Genomic DNA, 17970 nt, shown 5'->3' with positions numbered 1-17970 from the left:
TGTTCAGAGAACGAAATAACGTTAATAAGAAGATTCTGGCTTGGATTTAGGTAACTTAGTGAAAACAAGTAGGAAGTAGTTATATACTTGCTAAATCAACTTCTCTGCAACATTTGGCCAAACCAAATATAAAAAAATAAATTCGAATGTATTTGCAACGACACTTAAATAATTAGGTCACATTTTCAATAATTATTTGTGTTAAGCGATATCTATACTAATTATACACATATGTGTTGTTTTTGGAGAGTAACTACCTAACTACCTAATCTTGCAAAGTGCAATTAAATGCCGATCTCCCCTACTGAAACTTTTTTATTTCTTTCTTTCGACTTGAAAGTACTTACACCTACCTAACTTTTATATGGTGAGAGCACCAGTGAAGGTGTCAAACGGAAAAATATCACTTTTTTTTTAAACAGTAAGGCACTGGTCCCACCGCGAGCTAGTAAGCTATGAGCTATCAGCTATAAACACGAACAAAAGAGACACGGCGATGTTTATAGTTACTCGCCCAGCGGTGAGCTATCAATATCGCCGTGTCTCTTTTATTTGCACGGGAGTGCTTATCTTTTGTTCGCTTTTATAGCCGATAGCTCATAGCCACCTCATAGCTTACTAGCTCGCGGTGGGACCAGTGCCTAAAGCTGGGCACAGGCCTCCAGTCAAGCGGAAGGATCGGGTTATTTTCGCCATAGGGTTCTAATCCGGAATGAGAAACTTCATATTACTTAAATAATATCGCAGGTCTTTGCAGGCTTCTTCACGATATTTTAGATATTTGTTAGAACAAAAACATTTGCTATTTCTCAATATACTTAATTATTACGTGTCTAATCGGAATTGGTATTGGTCATAAACCCGATTAACAATATTTCGAGGTCTCATCATTTATTTAATACTAAAAACTAAGTTGAACTCCACTAAATATCCAACAAGAATTAATTGAAATTCCTCCTACTTTTAGATTCAGATTCAAACTCATTGATTTTACTTAGGTAGCCGTAATAAAATTTAATTACTGAAGCAGAGATCTTGGACGCGTCAGCTAATCTCTTATTTATCGCGGCCCGAGGGACTGCGTGGGACGCATAAACCTATCACTGACGGAATATATGGTTATAGGCACATACATAGACGACGGTAGTCAATACTTGGACTACAGCTACATAGTATTTTTAAGAACTGTCAAAAGAATTTGAACGATTTCTAATATAAAAGGAATATGAAATCGAGTTGAGTGTACTGATGTGCCGACGGAAAGTTTCCAAAATTCTGAAATTTTCACATAAGAAAACTTCAGAAACTTTCCATACTTTGTATGGACAATAGTATGGATGGAAACTTTCCATTTCATACATTTAAATTCCCATTATTTTTCATGAAAGTTTCGTGAATTTTTGAAGAAATTTAAGATTTGGAAAGTTTCCGCAACTTGCACATCACTAGTTGAGTGGCGTAGTTGGTAGTGACCCTGCCTGCTAAGCCGCGGTTCCGGGTTCGAATCCCGCCGGTAAGGGCATTTATTTGTGTGATGAACATAGATATTTGTTCCTGAGTCATGGATGTTTTCTATGTATATATGTAAGTATGTATTTTATCTATATAAGTATGTATGTCGTCGCCTAGCACCCATAGTACAAGCTTTGCTTAGTTTCGGGATAGGTTGATCTGTGTAAGGTGTCCCCCAATATTTATTTATTTCGTATATTTGTATACCATTTAAATATTAAATAAAAATTGGAATTATAAATAAGTACTTACTGTCCATTTTTTTATAATCATCTGATGTTTTGTTTCGTGTACCTATCGTATAAAATATTATATTTCAAGGATGACTATCCTAAGTACCTTATAGCAAAAACACAGTAATAAGTTAGTGCGTTAGCGATTATAATTTACAAGCACAATCTATTTTATTTTTATACTTCTATATTTTATTTTATAATTTTAGTTAAACCATCCTTATTTCATTTCATTTCATTTATTTATTTTGCGACCAACATAGGATCATAATTATATTATTAAAATTAGAATACATTAAATTAATTATTATTATTGTCTAGGAAACATAAAAACCCTTTAAGCAGGTGTTACATGTTGAATTGCAAAGTAATTTATAATTATTTTGTAGGTATTTTATAATAATTCCTGATAATCCTGATTTTGCTTACAGCTGATTAATTAGTTAGGTCGTAACCTATGGTAATATCACAATGTATATCAATAATGTGATATTTATAATTAATTAAAGTTTTATCGGTACATATATAAATGGAATGAGCTCGTTTTTAGTGCATTGTGTTGTCAAAATGATTTTAAAAGCTTTATTGCTGTTTTGCTTAGTGTACGTTACTGTTGGAAACGATGGTAAGCAAGAAACATTAGCATTAGCTTCAAGAACTGTTTTTCTACTACGTATGGTGCTTTTTGCCTGCACTAGTGCGCAAACTGGTTCACTTTATGTCAGGTAGAGACTTCAGAGGGCCATCTGTACTGAAAAACGTCATGTGACATGTCGAATTAAAAGACTCCTTTTGGTCGTGTTTGAATTTCTTCGCCACTACTTTAGAACTTCCTCTTTTTCGTAGTTATATAGTAATGCACTTTTATTAGTCCCGACAGAAAATTGGCATTATATTCAAATAATGTATTATTCCAGTGACACTAGATTATCCTCTCCTAAAATGGCCGTCCACATACTCAGTTGAAGCAACAAAATATCATATGTCATCTGGTCTGATCGAAGACTTTAAATTCTGGTGAGTTCGTCGTCAAATCGTTTATAATATTTTTCTTTGCATTGGTAGAATTTTATTTTTTCATAAGGTACAGCGGGTTAAATCTCGACAATTGTAACTGATCCATTTTTTCCATTATTACACTATGATGTTGAGTTCTACATGTATCCACTGAACACGCCTACCATATATAACACACACTCTATTTAATAATGCAAACATTGTAAAATATGGCAAAAATTGACCAGTTACATTTGCCCCCCAGTCCATATTTGCGTCGCAGTGCCTTATATTATATTAAAAAAATATTCATGCAAGTATATGATGTCCATTATTGTCTCAAAGGCTCACCTACTCGAAATACCTCTATTTATACTCCGTTCCTAATATTTTTAAGTAAGGTGCATTGGGGTAATTTCTCGATATGAATCTTGATATGATGGAAATAATGGTGATTTTTGTGTGACTTTTGAAATTACCCTAATGCTTACCTAATTATATTCCATTAAAGTGACAAGATTAGTTTTAAAGTGTGAATTACAGAAAAAGTTCAAAAGTTACTGAATCGTTCTTTCTCGTGTTAGTTATTTTTTGGTTCTTTTAATCTTTATAAATCTGAGTACTGAAAATAAATAAATTGACTTTCTAAAATACTTACCTATATAAAAAATCATATGAAATAATATAAATTTTACATGTTTTATTTTTAACAGGAAAACACCTACAAACTCACGTTTGGAAGCCAATAATGGAGCAGTAATTAAAATTGCGATAGGCGCGAGAAAGGGCAAAGGAAAATATGAGGTTCGAAACATATTGAAATGTACATCAAAATACGAATAATGTGAAAAAGGAATACCTACTCCAGTTTATTACTAGTAAATTTATAGAGACCTGGTAAAAGCCGAAAGAAAAAAGGTTTATACGTCTACGTAATAACAGTGAAATGAACATAATATCACTGGACAAGGCATTGAGTATCATTGATACATAAATACCTATTTTCGCACATTTTTCACGCATGAAAGATCTTCAATTTCAGTTTAATTTTATTTTAAAGCTTTTTTTCTCTCGGATATTGCTGTATCGTGATCAAAATAGGGAAACGCGATATTACTACTATATTATGATTTTAACATTAGTTATTTTATTTTTTACTTATACAGATTTATCCTATGACAACCGAAGAAGAAACGAACAAGATGGTGTGTACTAAAAAGAAACCAATTTCTGTTAGGCCCGAGGATTTTCTGCCCGTAATCCGAGATCTTAAGGTGAAAGGTTAGAACAAAGTTTGTAATATTTAGTCTTTCCTTTGCTCCTGAATATTTTTATTTTATTTTATTAAGTATGATAAATTTGGATTCATGATACTTGATCCAATTATCATGTCTTATCTTCGTATTATTTTACAAGGCACTGAAAATGTACGAGGCATAGATTGCGTGAAATTCACAAATGCAAGGGAGACCAGAACAGAAGTTGAGAAGACATTATGGGCCTATCCTTACTCTGACAATTATACCGACTATTGGGTCCCTGTAAGGTAAAGATACCTTAACTTTATTGTATAATTTTAAATTTAATTTAATGGAACTACTACATACAGCATCTATAAAAAAAATCAAGTAAACTTTTCAAAAAAATAGTGCTTAAAGTTTTGTTTAGTTGTATCCTACCGGCTGCGCCATTTCAGGAGATATGCACCGATAGCAAGGTCGCGCGATAAACGATAAAACACCAGGCCGTCAACGGCTTAAAAATAGTGCGAAAGGGACGGCCTGATGTTTCATAATTTATCGCGCGACCATGCCTGCCTGCATGGAAACGACCATTAGTACCATTACCAAGCATAAATTATTTTATTAATTAATAGCTTATCCTACCCACATTTTTATGACTATATTATCAGTATTACAAATAATGTCTAAATTATTAAACACGCCCCAATGAAATTGGAAAGTTATTTACGATTAATATTTTGATAAACCTAGTTTTTCCATCACATAGTTATAGGTTCTTACGTAATATGCAAAATGAATCTTAAGATGGATTGCCATGAATTGATATTTAGATGTTGTAGTGTGTATTATTTTTGATTTTAGATACAAAACCAAGGAGGTCGATGATTGGCACGGATATTTAAACAATTACGAGATATGGGATTATAATAATTTCGAAGAAGAAATTGATGTAGGTGTCTTCACCGTGACCTGTAAGTTAAACATCCTTACATTATAGCACACCTCAGACTCCAGCGATCAAATATATGAAAGAGGTATTCTTAGCACACAGTCTAAGCTCGTCTAGGTGAATGCGTACTATGGCTGTATGAGTGAAATACGATAGGTTGTACTGTTCGCGTTTCTGACAGGCGGTAACTGTGAGGTAACCGAGAGGGGGTGGGCGCAACTTTCAGCGGGACGCAGGATCAGCCATACTGTACGATAGTACTCTTTATTATACTGGGATTATAGGCAAGATAGACAGTTATTAATGTTTAAGTTTAATTTTTTTTTAATTATTAGTTTTTGTATTATTATTTTCGACTCTTTGTTTTATTATTAATTCTTATTATCTTTTATCTTTTTATTATTTACAGATAATTGCACAAGTAAAAAATATGGAAAAACTCCCAGAAAATCCAGTGGTAACTATCTACTGACTTTAAATGCCGAAGAAATCGAGGCATTTGATGATGCATTTACTACGTAAGGCTCATTGTCATTATAGTTACATATTTATAAATAAATAAATAATAAATATTGGGGACACCTTACACAGATCAACTTAGCCCCAAACTAAGCAAAGCTTGTACTATGGGTGCTAAGCGACGATATACATACTTACTTAAATAGATAAATACATACTTATATACATAAAAAACGTCCATGACTCAGGAACAAATATCTGTGCTCATCACACAAATAAATGCCCTTACCGGGATTCGAACCTAAGACCGCGGCTTAGCAGGCAGGGTCACTACCGACTGAGCAAGACCTGTCGTCATGTAATATATGTACGATGACTTTGTTCAATTTGTATTCTTGAATTTCTAGGTATGTACGGCAGTTTGGAAAACAATATGCCACCAAGGATGAATATGAAATAAGGAAACAAAATTTCTACAAAAGTTGGAGGTAAAGAAAAAGAGACGTGCATACCTACTAAATGTCCGAAAACTTGTTAACTTTTGCAACACGTATTTTATTAATTATAAGTATTATCTATATAATAAAACTATAGACAATGATAATTCTTTCCAGATTAGTAACTAGCACAAATCTTAAAAATCTGGGTTATAAACTAGCACTAAATACACTGTCCGATCAAATTGATGAAGAAATTTCCAAGTACAGAAGGCCGAAAAGTGAACCTAAAATCGAAAACATACCTTTTCCTTACTCAGAAGAGCAAATTGAACAGATAGCAACCACTGTGCCGAAGGAGTATGATTTGAGGGTGGAAGGACTTGTGGGTCCTGTGTTGGGTAAGTTCTGAATGACACTCAATGATTGTGATACGATCAGTGATTGAATGTATAAGTGGTTTACAAAACTGTTACATAATGAACTGCCTTACCTGTCAACTCGTACCTGTACATAGTGTGCATGCATTTTCAGAATTCTAAAAGTAAATTGGTTCTAGAATCTCATGTGAAATAAAACTTTATTTTATATAATCCAACAAGAAATAATTCTTTTCAAAGACGAACAATCAAAATTTAAACGAATTTTCAATCAGAACATAAGTAAAATTTTTGAACGAGCGGAGCTTTTAAACTCATCATGGCGGGTGTAGGCTTACATCTTACATGTCATAAGCGTCAAGCGTCGTAAGGTTACGTCATTAAACAGTAATATTTAACTAAACAAAATAAATTTCAGATGCGTTAAATGAAGGATGCGAGTCCGAATGGGCGTTTGCCGTTACGGCTGCCGCGGAAGGAGCTCTTGCTCGTAGCAACGGAGGTACTTGGATAAAGCTCAGTGAACAAGCTCTCATAGATTGTTCTTGGGGGTAATAGAATTTAGTCAACTTTTTATGTTTAGATAGTTACAAAACTTACATATTATAATAGACGAATCTATTATAAATTAAAATTGAAATAAATTACACATATGAAAGAAAAAGTGACCAAGGGTGAGGTGAGATTTCGACCTCAGCAACTGTCACCTGGGTGGCCGAGCGTATAAACAGGCATTTGCCGCGATTGTAGAGTAGAGATTCCAGCCTTAGGCACCAGAGGCCTTGGTCACTTTTTCTTTCATATGTGTAATTTATTTCGGTTTTAATATACAGAGTGAGGCCTGTAACAAAGGCGAAGAATTGAACTGTAGGCTATTCTCCTTATACTGATCAACATTTGTTCAGTGACTTTTAAAAATTATGAAGTCTTTAAATTTTTTATTTTTCATACAAAATAAATATTAGCTTCAATGTACGCCATTATTGTTGTCATTGACGTTGTCTGTCACACTTTATACTTAACAGAATTCGCAATACATTACCTCTTAGAAAAAACTTTCAAGGGTGATAAAAATCAAAATATAAGTTATTTTTAAAAGTCACCGAACAAATGTTGATCAGTATAAGGAGAATAGCCTAGAGTTCAATTCATCGCCTTTGTTACAGGCCCCACTCTGTATATATAGTGGTGTGACTACTTTAAGATAGCACAAGTTGAAATATTTTCAATAGATCATAATTTGACTTGTGTTAATTAGAATTGCATATATTATAAGCAATTTTATTATGCGTAAGTAACTAAAAGATACATGAGTTAGTCATGTGGTCACTGGAATTGAACAAAAACAAACTATAGTGCGACATACTACAGTACGCTTTCGTCGTAATTATCACATTTTGGCGTAATATTATTATCCATTTTTGTGTGATATTTCCATAGGTCTATTTATTTAATTTTTAAACTTTGTGTTACTACTATATTTACTCCAAGTCTAATTTTTTAGTGAATTATTGTGTTTTTCCATTTCTTAATAAACATTTTTGTTCCAGATTTGGCAATAAAGGTTGTAAGGGCGGAAATCATACCAATTCGTACTCGTGGATAAAGAAGCATGGATTGCCCTTGCAACAACATTATGGCGCATACACTAACAAGGTGAGTAAGTACCTAAATTATCTTATACCTTGAAACGAGCAATTCTTGTATATTTATTTATTATATATATATACTGACGATCTCGGAAACCGCTCTAACGATTTTGCTGAAATTTGTCGTGGGGGTTTTCGGAGGTGAAAAATCGATCTAGCGTTGTAGCCTTAGATCCCGGAAAAGCAAATTTTTGAGTTTTCATGAGTTTTTCTTTCGCGTTAGTAAACATAAAATATGGTCGTTAATTTCGCCGCGCGCGCATCGGCTCCGCTTAGCTCAGTCGTACGAGGTCGGTCTAATGTTCGCAGACAGATCGCAAGTGTCAGGGTATCGAATCCCAGCCAGAAATTAAGTTTTTATTTTATTTTTTTATTAATAAGAGTTTTTTTTTATCTAAAGACGTGATATAATAAAATAGAACCGAGCGAAGCTCGGTCACCCAGACATTACTTATGTAATGGAAACAGCTGTTGCTATATTTTCCAGTAGCCTAGGTACGAGTAGGTGAAAACTTACCCCAGTGACAGAAAATCTCTCTTTTGACTCGGGTTTAAAAGAGAACCAAATGAAAAAGTCTGCGCATTGCTATGTACAAATGCTGTAAGGTGCAGCGGGACAAATCTCGACTGGGGGGCAATTGTAACTAATCCATTTTTTCCATTATCACACAATTATGTTTTCACATAAGAGTTCTACATGTATCCACTGAACACGCTTACCATATACTCTCTGTTTTTATTGAATTCCGTTAACTTTAAGGGAAAGTTCTTTAGATCAAATACAATTAATTGAGTACCTTATCAGTTTTTACCGAGTAAAAATATATTCATACCCCTTCAAATTTTTTACTCATGTTCTCATTTTTGCTTTATTTCAGAATGGATTTTGTAAATTGGAAAATATGACGCAGACGTATAAAATCAAAGGCTACACGGAGGTTACTTCCTAACAGCATCAATGCTCTCAAGGTACCATGATTCAATTTTTTTTTTAATCTAGAGTGATACGAAAGTTTAAAAAATATTTAATCTGATTATTAGCTGACGTGAAATTTAGAATTATAAGTTGGCTTTTATTTATTTATTTTGTCGTAAAAATATTAAGCATTAATGTATGTAATTGGTTGTTGTACATAATCTTTTAATGAAAATTGCAGATTGCTTTGATCAACCACGGCCCTCTAACGGTGAATGTGAAAGCTGGATACGGCTTAATGATGTACGATGGAGGCATTCTTTACGACGAAACCTGGTAAATATAGTATATCCAAAATATCCCCTAGTTTGACATACTACAACTTACAAGTTCTAAAGTTAGCCAGCGAAACCTTTAGTTAGACTAAGGTACAGCGGGGAAAATCTCAACTGGGTGGAAATTGTAACTGATCAATTTTTTCCATTATTACATACACTAATATGATGAGTTCTACATACGAGTATATGCACTGAACACGCCTACCATACATAACCGGTGGACACTGTTTAATAATGCAAACTTGTAAAACATGGAAAAACGGACCAGTTGCATTTGTCCCCCAGTCGAGATTTGCCCCGCTGTACCTTAAATATTAAGAAACTACAGTGCCCAACGCCGAGATGAGGAAAGCGAAGCGAAAGGGAAACATTGCATTTCATTAAAGCACGAGCAGCCAGAGTTTCCGAGCTCATATAACCCGGCAACCTTCAAATCAAGAATGAACAGGCATCTTAAAATGTAGCTCAATCCATCGTAGGACGTAATTGCATAAATATGTGCAATAATCTATGGTAAGAGTAAGCCCATTTATTATAATAAAAAAAAGCACAAAAACTATGTCTAGAAGTTAGAATTTAATCAGTTTAGAAAAAGAAGCTTTAATTGGTTTTATGTTAAATTTTATATTAGAACGTGCAATGTTGTGAGCGGATATACTTTTCCAGCAATTTCGATGCAGCATGGTAGAAATAAAATAATTCATACATGTGTCTTCAAGGTTAATTCCAATTAACCATTTCAGCTGGGTTCGGACCTATATACATATCGTCACTACTTTAAAAAAAACGTGTATCTTCGTCTGTCAATGAAAAGAAAATTGAAGTAAGTATGTATGAAATGCATATAGACTTACTGCGTTTTAACTTTGAGGAACAGCGTGAGATACGAGATTTTTTAAAAGTGACGATATATTCCTTTAAAGCGACAATGCTGCACCAGAATTGGTGGAAAAGTTACGATGTCTGATTGTGGGGCAACCTTGACACAAATTGATTAAGGACTTCTGTACCCGCAATAATTTAATTCCTCTAACTCTGAAGTCTATTATAGTTATAGCGTTTGGAGAGTAAAAGCATGTCAGTATGATGCGAAACTGTGTAGACAGATTTCTGGCTTAAGCTTGAAATTAAGTCATAGTTGGGCCTTGACTCACGATGATTTTTTTGAAAATTACTTTCTCAGTTTTGATATTTCTTCCAGTGATATGCTTGATGACGATGAGGATGAAGAAGAAAATATCCCTATGACCCTAGTTGGTTACGGTGAAAAGGATGGTGATACCTTCTGGATCCTTAAAGAGTCTAACGGTCCATACTGGGGTATTGACGGTTACCTCCACATATCGGCTAGAGACAATAACTGTGGCGTTATGAATGAAGCTACTTATGTTGTTATGTAAAAAAAATAACAACATTAAATGACAAACGACTAGGATTTGATATAAGTTTATGTTAAATTTAGTATTGTTAAACACACGTGGAATGTAACTAGATTAGGCAACTGAAAATATTATAATTATTATTGCATTTTATTGTTGGTTTTATTTTATTATAGTTGATAAGATATAATATATATTATAATATTATGTTTTTAGAAATAAAATATTAATTTGCATTATAATACTGTTTCTACTATTCCCACATTATTTGGTCTAATCGTTAGTCGCCAAAGGGTTAGGACCGAAAGATTTATTTAGTTAGGTCTGTAGTTTAACTTAGTTATCCATTTTTCTCAAGCTAATCCTGACAAATTTTGTAATAAACTTAACAAGAACACATTTCTATCTGGTGCACGTTACGAAGCTTAATTTGCCCAAGTGCGTTTTTAGGGTTCCGTAGGTACAAAAGGAACTGAACTGTCCGTCTGCCTGCCTGTCTGTCTGTCTGTCTCTCACATTACTAAATATCTCAAAACTAACCTCTACAAATAGAAGGTATATATTTTTTTAAATTTATTAATTACAGAAAATTACCAAAATGAAAGGCGGGCAAACTGTAAAGTTCAAGTTATGTACTAGGTCAAGTAGGATATCGTTCATAGTTCGAGCTCATATCAAAACTATTTTTTATAATTTTTTTTGTTGTGAAAAAATTGTTTTTTGAAGAAAAATGTAAAAAAATACCGTTCGTTCGGATCCCTTATCTCCGAAATTTTAAAACATAAATGTATGAAATTTTTATCAAACAGGGTTATTATAATGAATATTACAGGAAAAATAAAATCGTACACGTATCTTGAAAACTTTTTTTTAATTTATAAAAAACCTTTTAGAATTATATTTTCAATTTCAACACCCTTGAGGGTGTTTATTGTACCAGTATTTTTTACAGAATAACAATGAAAGTGTACCTGCTTTCAGGTAGAGGAAAAATTGTTAAAATCGGGATACACAATAAATAATTATTCAATAAAAATCATCTTCCATACTAGCTCGCGCACATTTTACTTAATTTGCCGATAGATGTCGCTGTACGTAGAACGCTCATTTCCTACATCATGTTTTTCCCGATATAATTAGGTCGGTTCAGGAGCGTCCTGTAAGGCGTAAACTATTGAAGTAGAATAGTCTTGATTTTGTTTGGACGTTATCTAACAATAAAATTGTATATTAAAATATTACTTTTTATGTGGGAAATTGATTCTTGAGGGATTTAGTCAAGTTTGTCGTCGTTTTCACCGTTCGAATCATCGTTTTATATGAATAAAACGATGATTCAAGTATTGAAAGTTTGTATGTAACCCTCGGTGGGCGAGTCCGACTCGCACTTGACCGGTTTTTATTTTATTTTTACAAATAAATAATTCAAAACTTGTAGTTAAATAACTTTAAATAATGTTTGATTATATTCTATTAAGAATAAGAATAAGAATAAGAAATTTATTTGCTAGAATACTTATAACTAAGGTACAGATGTTCGTGTAAGAAGACAAGTAAAAGTATTCAGTCATCGTCATGACGACATGCAAATGTTTCTTAAAACTAAGTATTAAATTTATTAATTATACAAAATATATAACTAATATTAAAAAATTACAAAATTAAAATCTACACATTCAACAACAATAATAATTAACTTCATTCCATTGTTATATAAATAAAAAAGTATGTCAACGACTAAATATAATTAAAAGAGTTATTCTCACGTTAATCACAATTATTATTATTCAATATTTCAATATGTTTTAAAATTACAATTTAAAAAATTCAAATTGATTTATAAAATTCAATATATCATTACTAGGATGTAAAAATAAAAATTATAAAATAAAACAATAGTCCATTCAGTCACTTCCGTTCATTCGTTCATGCTTCCTTCCCGTTCCACTACCATCCATCCCTCATTCATTCCACGATATTGGCGGTAGCCACACATACCTTTGAAGTTGGCTCCTTCTTCATTTTTGTTATCCTCCATTTTGTAAAATTATCTTAAAAATAAAAATTAATTTTAACTTACAAATCGAGATTTTGTGAACCCAGAAAAGGCTGATCATGCTACAAAAGACCGTCTTCAAGTGTTCGTCGAGACTACAGGGTAAGTCATTAATCTTTTTTACTTTATACGATAGTTGGATCTTTGTAGATTTAAAAGATGAGAGTACCCGTTGATTACTAAAAAATAATTATATATGTGAAATAAATGAAATTAACTATGTTTTCCCTTGTTACAGGACGAGAAACCGGGTGAAATAGACAGCCAACATGTACCCCTGCCGGACCAGAAGATGCACGAGGGTGATTTTATTGCGCCATTCGCTTACTAAAGTCAGTATATTCTTGTACACTATAGAAACAGTGCTCCAAGAGAAAACTAGTCAAGTTCTTTTTAAATTGCGTACCATTCAAAAGTTTTATACTATTTGGCAAGGCATTATATAGAGTTATGCACATATTATATGCGTTCTTTTTGTAAATGGCTAAGTGGCATCGAGGTTGGTGTAAAAGATTTAGATATTGTGATCTCTGGCTGCAGAAAAATTCTGACCTCATTTTAAATAAATCTGGGCGGGTTTTTACAAGTATACATGCTTTTTTTATATACATGCATGGCAGTGGCAATATATTTGATCTCTTAAAGAGCGGCTGACAATGATCATCAAACCACGCATTCATGATTGCACGGACACAACTTTTTTGTAATATTAAGGCTCTGTCGACATCCACCGAATTACCCCACAGTAATAGCCCGTAATTGAGCACAGACGACACAACACCATGATATGCAGTGAGTGCTGCTTCCATGCTAACAGTATTTCTCAGTTTTCTTAATGCAAATACGAATCTGGCTAATCTACTGCAAACGTTATTGATATGTTCCTTCCAATTTAGATGCTCATCTATAATTAATCCTAAAAACTTTATATTTTCACATTTTGATATAGGTACATTATTATAATCTATATTTAATTGAATTGGCACACTGTTATACGAATGAAATTGAATATAGAATGTCTTAGTCATATTAATATCTAGATTATTGTTACATGTCCAATTTTTTATGTCAGCTAACGCATTGTTTACAGTATTTTCGTAGGAATCAGCGTCTTCACCCCTTACTAATAAAGTTGTGTCGTCCGCGAAAAGTAAACACTTATGTGAGATGGCTAGAGGAAGGTCATTAATGTATATTAAGAATAAAATTACAAATATAATTAGAGAAAGCGATAATAATTTGCAAATAACATATTATAATGTAAGGCACAGCGGGGCTAATCTCGATTGGGGGCAATCGTAACTAATCCATTTTTCCATTATACACTATGTTGTTGAGTTCTACATGTATCCACTGAACACGCCTACCATATAAAGCTGGTGGACACTCTATTTAATAGGTAGGTAATGCAAACATCGTAAAACATGGAAAAAATGGACCAACTATATTTTTGATCCCCCAGTCGAGATTTGCCCCGCTGTACCTTAATATTTATATAATCAATTTCTTCGATAAAAATAATTTGATAATTTCCGAAACCGTAGGCATGAATTATCATTTCGATAACTCGAAATCAATTATATAAATGTACTAATTTAAAAACATTAATTAAAATATAAATTATTTGGGAAAACGATTTACAAAAAGAAGTTGTGCATTTGTTCATCAGGATGGTAACAAAAATCACGCTTTTGCTGTGTTTGGCTTTGGCGTACACAGTCTCCGGAAACCATGGTAAGAAAAATAAAATTATTAGTGTTTATTGTATGTCAACTTTTTCCCGTTATGTATATATAGGGATCATATATGTATTTTCACAGTGCTTTGGTTTATCTGTAATGCTGTGTTAATTATTATGAATAAAAAAAAAAGCTTAATTCATTCTTCACCTCGCAACACTCAAGAATTTTCCGCTGTGTATTGTATTTTTAACCCCCGGCGCAAAAACGACGGGGTGTTATAAGATTGACGAGTCTGTCTGTCTGTAACATCGTAGCTTTCGAACGGAAGAACCGTTTAAGGATTCGTTTTTAGGGTTCCGTACCTCAAAAGGAAAAAACGGAACCCTTATAGGATCACTTTGTTGTCCGTCTGTCCGTCCGTCCGTCCGTCTGTCAAGACCCTTTTTCTCAGGAACGCGTGGAGGTATGAAGCTGAAATTTATATCAATTACTCAGGTCTACTGTCCCTTGAAGCTGTGAAAAAATCAAACTTCTAAGCCAACACAATCAAAAGATACAGCCGTTTATGCCGCAAATTTTCGACACTTGCAAGGGAATCAAAACCTACAGGGTGCTTCCCGTGAACTCAGAATCTTGAAATTTGGTACGAAGCAACATCTTATAGCATAAATAAAGGAAAAATTACGAAAACCATAAATTTTTAGTTACATCACATAATATATTTTTTTTTAATAATTTTAACCTTACTACCCATTTCCTCATAAACGCGTAGAGGTATTAAATTGAAATTCATACCAAATACTCAGGTCTATAATACCTTTAAGCTGTAACAAAATCAAACTTCTATGTCAACGCAATCAAAAGAAACAGCAATTTAAGCTGCATATTTTGAAACTCGCAAGTACTCGCAAGGGAATCAAAACCTAAAGGGTACTTCCAGTCGACCTAGAATCTTGAAATTTGGCATGAAGCAACGTTTTATAGCACACATAAAGGAAAAATTCCGAAAACCTTGCAGGTTTGTACGGAACCCTCGGTGCGCGAGTCCGACTCGCACTTGGCCGGTTTTTTTTTTTTGTTTGAAAGCTGAATTAGTCGGGTATATTCTTAAAATTCTTAGGCATGTTTGATGAAAATTGGTCCACTATGTCGGGTTTTTTTTTAATTTAAATTTTATATCGTGGTTATTGTCTTACTCAGCGAGTGTTTTTTAAGCAGAGTAGGTAGCACTATTGCTTTAGCGGCTTATGTGAAAAAGTTTACTTTAACATACTAAGGGTCGGTTGCACCAAACTGTCTGTCACCGTTAAAGCATTCGTTAAATTTGATTGTATGGGAAGTTCCATAGATAGACCTTTGCTGCGTGACGATGATGTGTCTGTCAAATGTGGTTGATGCAACTGGCCCTAAGGGCACAAAACATGCTGAGTCGGGACCATTTCGTGTGCCTGTCTTTTTGTTTTATGTGTAAGTAATTTCTGTTGTGACTTGTCATTAATAAATGTTTTCTATTTCTAAACATTGGATTGAAGGTACGTGCAGCCCTAACAACGGCACGTGGTGGCGTGGCTGCAACTCCTGTTGGTGCCACTTCGGCGTCCCTGCCTGCACGCACCTTTGGTGTGGCCTGCCTGACTGCCTTATGGCTGGCGCGCATCCCTGTACAGCCGACGAGGTAATCAAATTATTTCACTATTTACTATTATGTCTAAGAGGATAGTGGATATCAACAACGGCACGAAATTCTATATTAAAAAAATCAAAGAGTGTATTCAACCTTGACTGTTTGCATTGGGGTTTCAGCTGTGTGTCCCAGTGTCGCCATCGCTTTGCTTGAGGCCCGAATGCGCACCGCTAGGCGAGTGCCGGCTCGTGGCTGGACGCCGTGTAGAGCCGCCCGCTCTGCCGGCACCAGCTGCTTGTTACCGCGTCGACGCAGCCACGGCGCCCAACGATTGCGCGAGAGTGTCACTTCAACTTGCGCGGGAGCATTTTGCCAGCGGCGCGCATGTTGAACGTGCTTGTTTCGCTCTCCGCCGTGCCCTAGCCACCGCGATCGCTGGCAATGTGCCATCTGCACCGCTAGTGTTACTCTGCGATCTGGCCGAGAATGACGATGCCCTTGATCTTACTATTGTAAGTAGCAATCAAGTATCTCTTAGGGTTCATTCATTAGATACTTATCTCACACTGTTTGATAGGAATGATAGCTATTAAATACGTACTGACTGTCACAATAGGCATCAGCAGCAGCAGTAAATATTCTTTATTGCACCATTTTACATGTTATAAATATACAGAATGTTGAGTGAGAGTAAACAACAACCGGTCTTATCGCTAAAAAGCGATTTCTTCCAGACAACCTTAAACCTTAAATTTTTGTCAAGCTGATTCCCACAGGCTTGACAAAAATGTATTACTAGTAAAGTACCTAATGTAAAGGTAGGTTTTTTTTTGCTCAGTGTTGCATAGCAGAAATTTTCACCTGACGCCTCTGATAGGCATAACTATTGGTAATCTACGCTCTCTGTTGATGTCACCTAATATCTGAATGAACCATTACAGACTATGACTGCAATACGTGTATTAACGAACAGTAAAATCGTTTCAGTGGGTCGGAGAAGACAAAAGTCTTGAGGGAGCGCCCAATACCGATGCGTTGTCTGATGCAGTGCGCTCCCTGAATGAACTGGTGGCGCAGAAGCGGTTTGCGCATGACCCGCTGCTAGGTGCTGCGACACGCATGCGTGTGCTGCACGGACCGACCGCGCCTGCGCCTGCTGTCTCCGGTGCACCTAGCCTCACCTGCCTGACGCTAGCTTTGCCAGTGATGCTGGCGGCAGCATCACTACTGATGCTTGTTGTATGATATCGCTGTGTAAATAAATGGCTTTATGAAAAAGAATAAAAATTTTCTATCTCTAGATTACGACTGTCTTTTATATGTAAGGTACAGCGGGGCAAATCTCGACTGGGGAGCAATTGTAACTGATCCATTTTTTCCATTATTACACCATGATGTTGAGTTCTACATCTCCATGTATCCACTGAACACGCCTAAGATATTATACTCTGTCAAACAAGTCTGTCAGTAAATAAGAACAAAGAAAACTATAGGTATCCTTTTCTCTAGCAGCCTAAAGAAAAGGGTGCATGTAGTTTTCTTTGTTTTTATTTACTGACAGACTTGTTTGACAGAGTATAGATAGGTGGACACTATATATTATAATAATGCAAACATTGTAAAACATGGAAAAATGGACCAGTTACATTTGTCCCCCAGTCGAGATTTGCCGCGCTGTACCTTATTGCCAACGACTATTTAATACGAGACTGACAAAGCCCATACAAAAAAGCGTACCCCATAAATGTATGGGGCCTTTTAGGCTTAAAACTAGATGGCGCTGTTTCGCAGCCTGGAAGTGGCCAAAATCACCCCAAATATTTTTGCATGTTTTTATTTTTTATAAGAACAAATGTCATACAGTGAAACCTGGTTAAGTGGGACCTGGATAAGTGAGAAACCTCTTTAGCTGGGACCCAAGGTGTGGTCCCGACACTTTCGCACCGATTTACCTCTATTAGTGAGACAAAACAGACCTCTATAAGTGAGATTAGCCTTTTCGATTTTATAGTCACATTTCCCTCTATTAGTGAGACAGAGTGTGTATTTTACCTCTGTTACTGAGACTATATTTGAAATGTATATGAACTTAATTGTTTGTTAAGTAATTAAAACT

At 34.7% G+C, this 17970-nt stretch overlaps 2 protein-coding genes across 2 annotated transcripts; both read left to right on the top strand.

Annotated features, from left to right (window-relative positions):
- The first annotated feature begins 2290 nt into the window (after positions 1-2290).
- On the top strand, positions 2291-10645 carry LOC125228125 (pro-cathepsin H-like). Its single transcript, XM_048132582.1, is given in 15 exon segments — positions 2291-2370; positions 2663-2762; positions 3455-3545; positions 3908-4022; positions 4158-4287; positions 4847-4956; positions 5344-5452; positions 5801-5881; positions 6008-6231; positions 6629-6761; positions 7761-7866; positions 8738-8803; positions 8805-8828; positions 9017-9111; positions 10315-10645. Coding segments are annotated over 15 exon segments (1641 nt in total). The 5' UTR covers positions 2291-2312; the 3' UTR covers positions 10514-10645.
- Positions 10646-14181: 3536 nt separating this feature from the next.
- On the top strand, positions 14182-17154 carry LOC125228316 (protein serrate-like). Its single transcript, XM_048132827.1, has 4 exons — positions 14182-14282; positions 15763-15905; positions 16034-16366; positions 16842-17154. The coding sequence occupies exons 1-4, from the start codon at positions 14219-14221 to the stop codon at positions 17097-17099; spliced, it is 798 nt and encodes a 265-aa protein (XP_047988784.1). The 5' UTR covers positions 14182-14218; the 3' UTR covers positions 17100-17154.
- The last annotated feature ends 816 nt before the right edge of the window (positions 17155-17970 follow it).

This window comes from Leguminivora glycinivorella, chromosome 7, assembly GCF_023078275.1.
Source record: "Leguminivora glycinivorella isolate SPB_JAAS2020 chromosome 7, LegGlyc_1.1, whole genome shotgun sequence".
Lineage (NCBI taxonomy): Eukaryota > Metazoa > Arthropoda > Insecta > Lepidoptera > Tortricidae > Leguminivora > Leguminivora glycinivorella.
The sequence above is the reverse complement of the archived record's forward strand: the minus strand, read 5'-3'. Positions and strand labels throughout refer to the sequence as shown.

Excerpts from the sequence above, each read along its gene's own strand:
- LOC125228316 (XM_048132827.1), top strand. The coding sequence starts at position 14,219 with ATGGTAACAAAAATCACGCTTTTGCTGTGTTTGGCTTTGGCGTACACA. Across the intron at positions 14,283-15,762 it reads CACAGTCTCCGGAAACCATG|GTACGTGCAGCCCTAACAAC; the intron begins GTAAGAAAAATA and ends ATTGGATTGAAG. Across the intron at positions 15,906-16,033 it reads ATCCCTGTACAGCCGACGAG|CTGTGTGTCCCAGTGTCGCC; the intron begins GTAATCAAATTA and ends TTGGGGTTTCAG.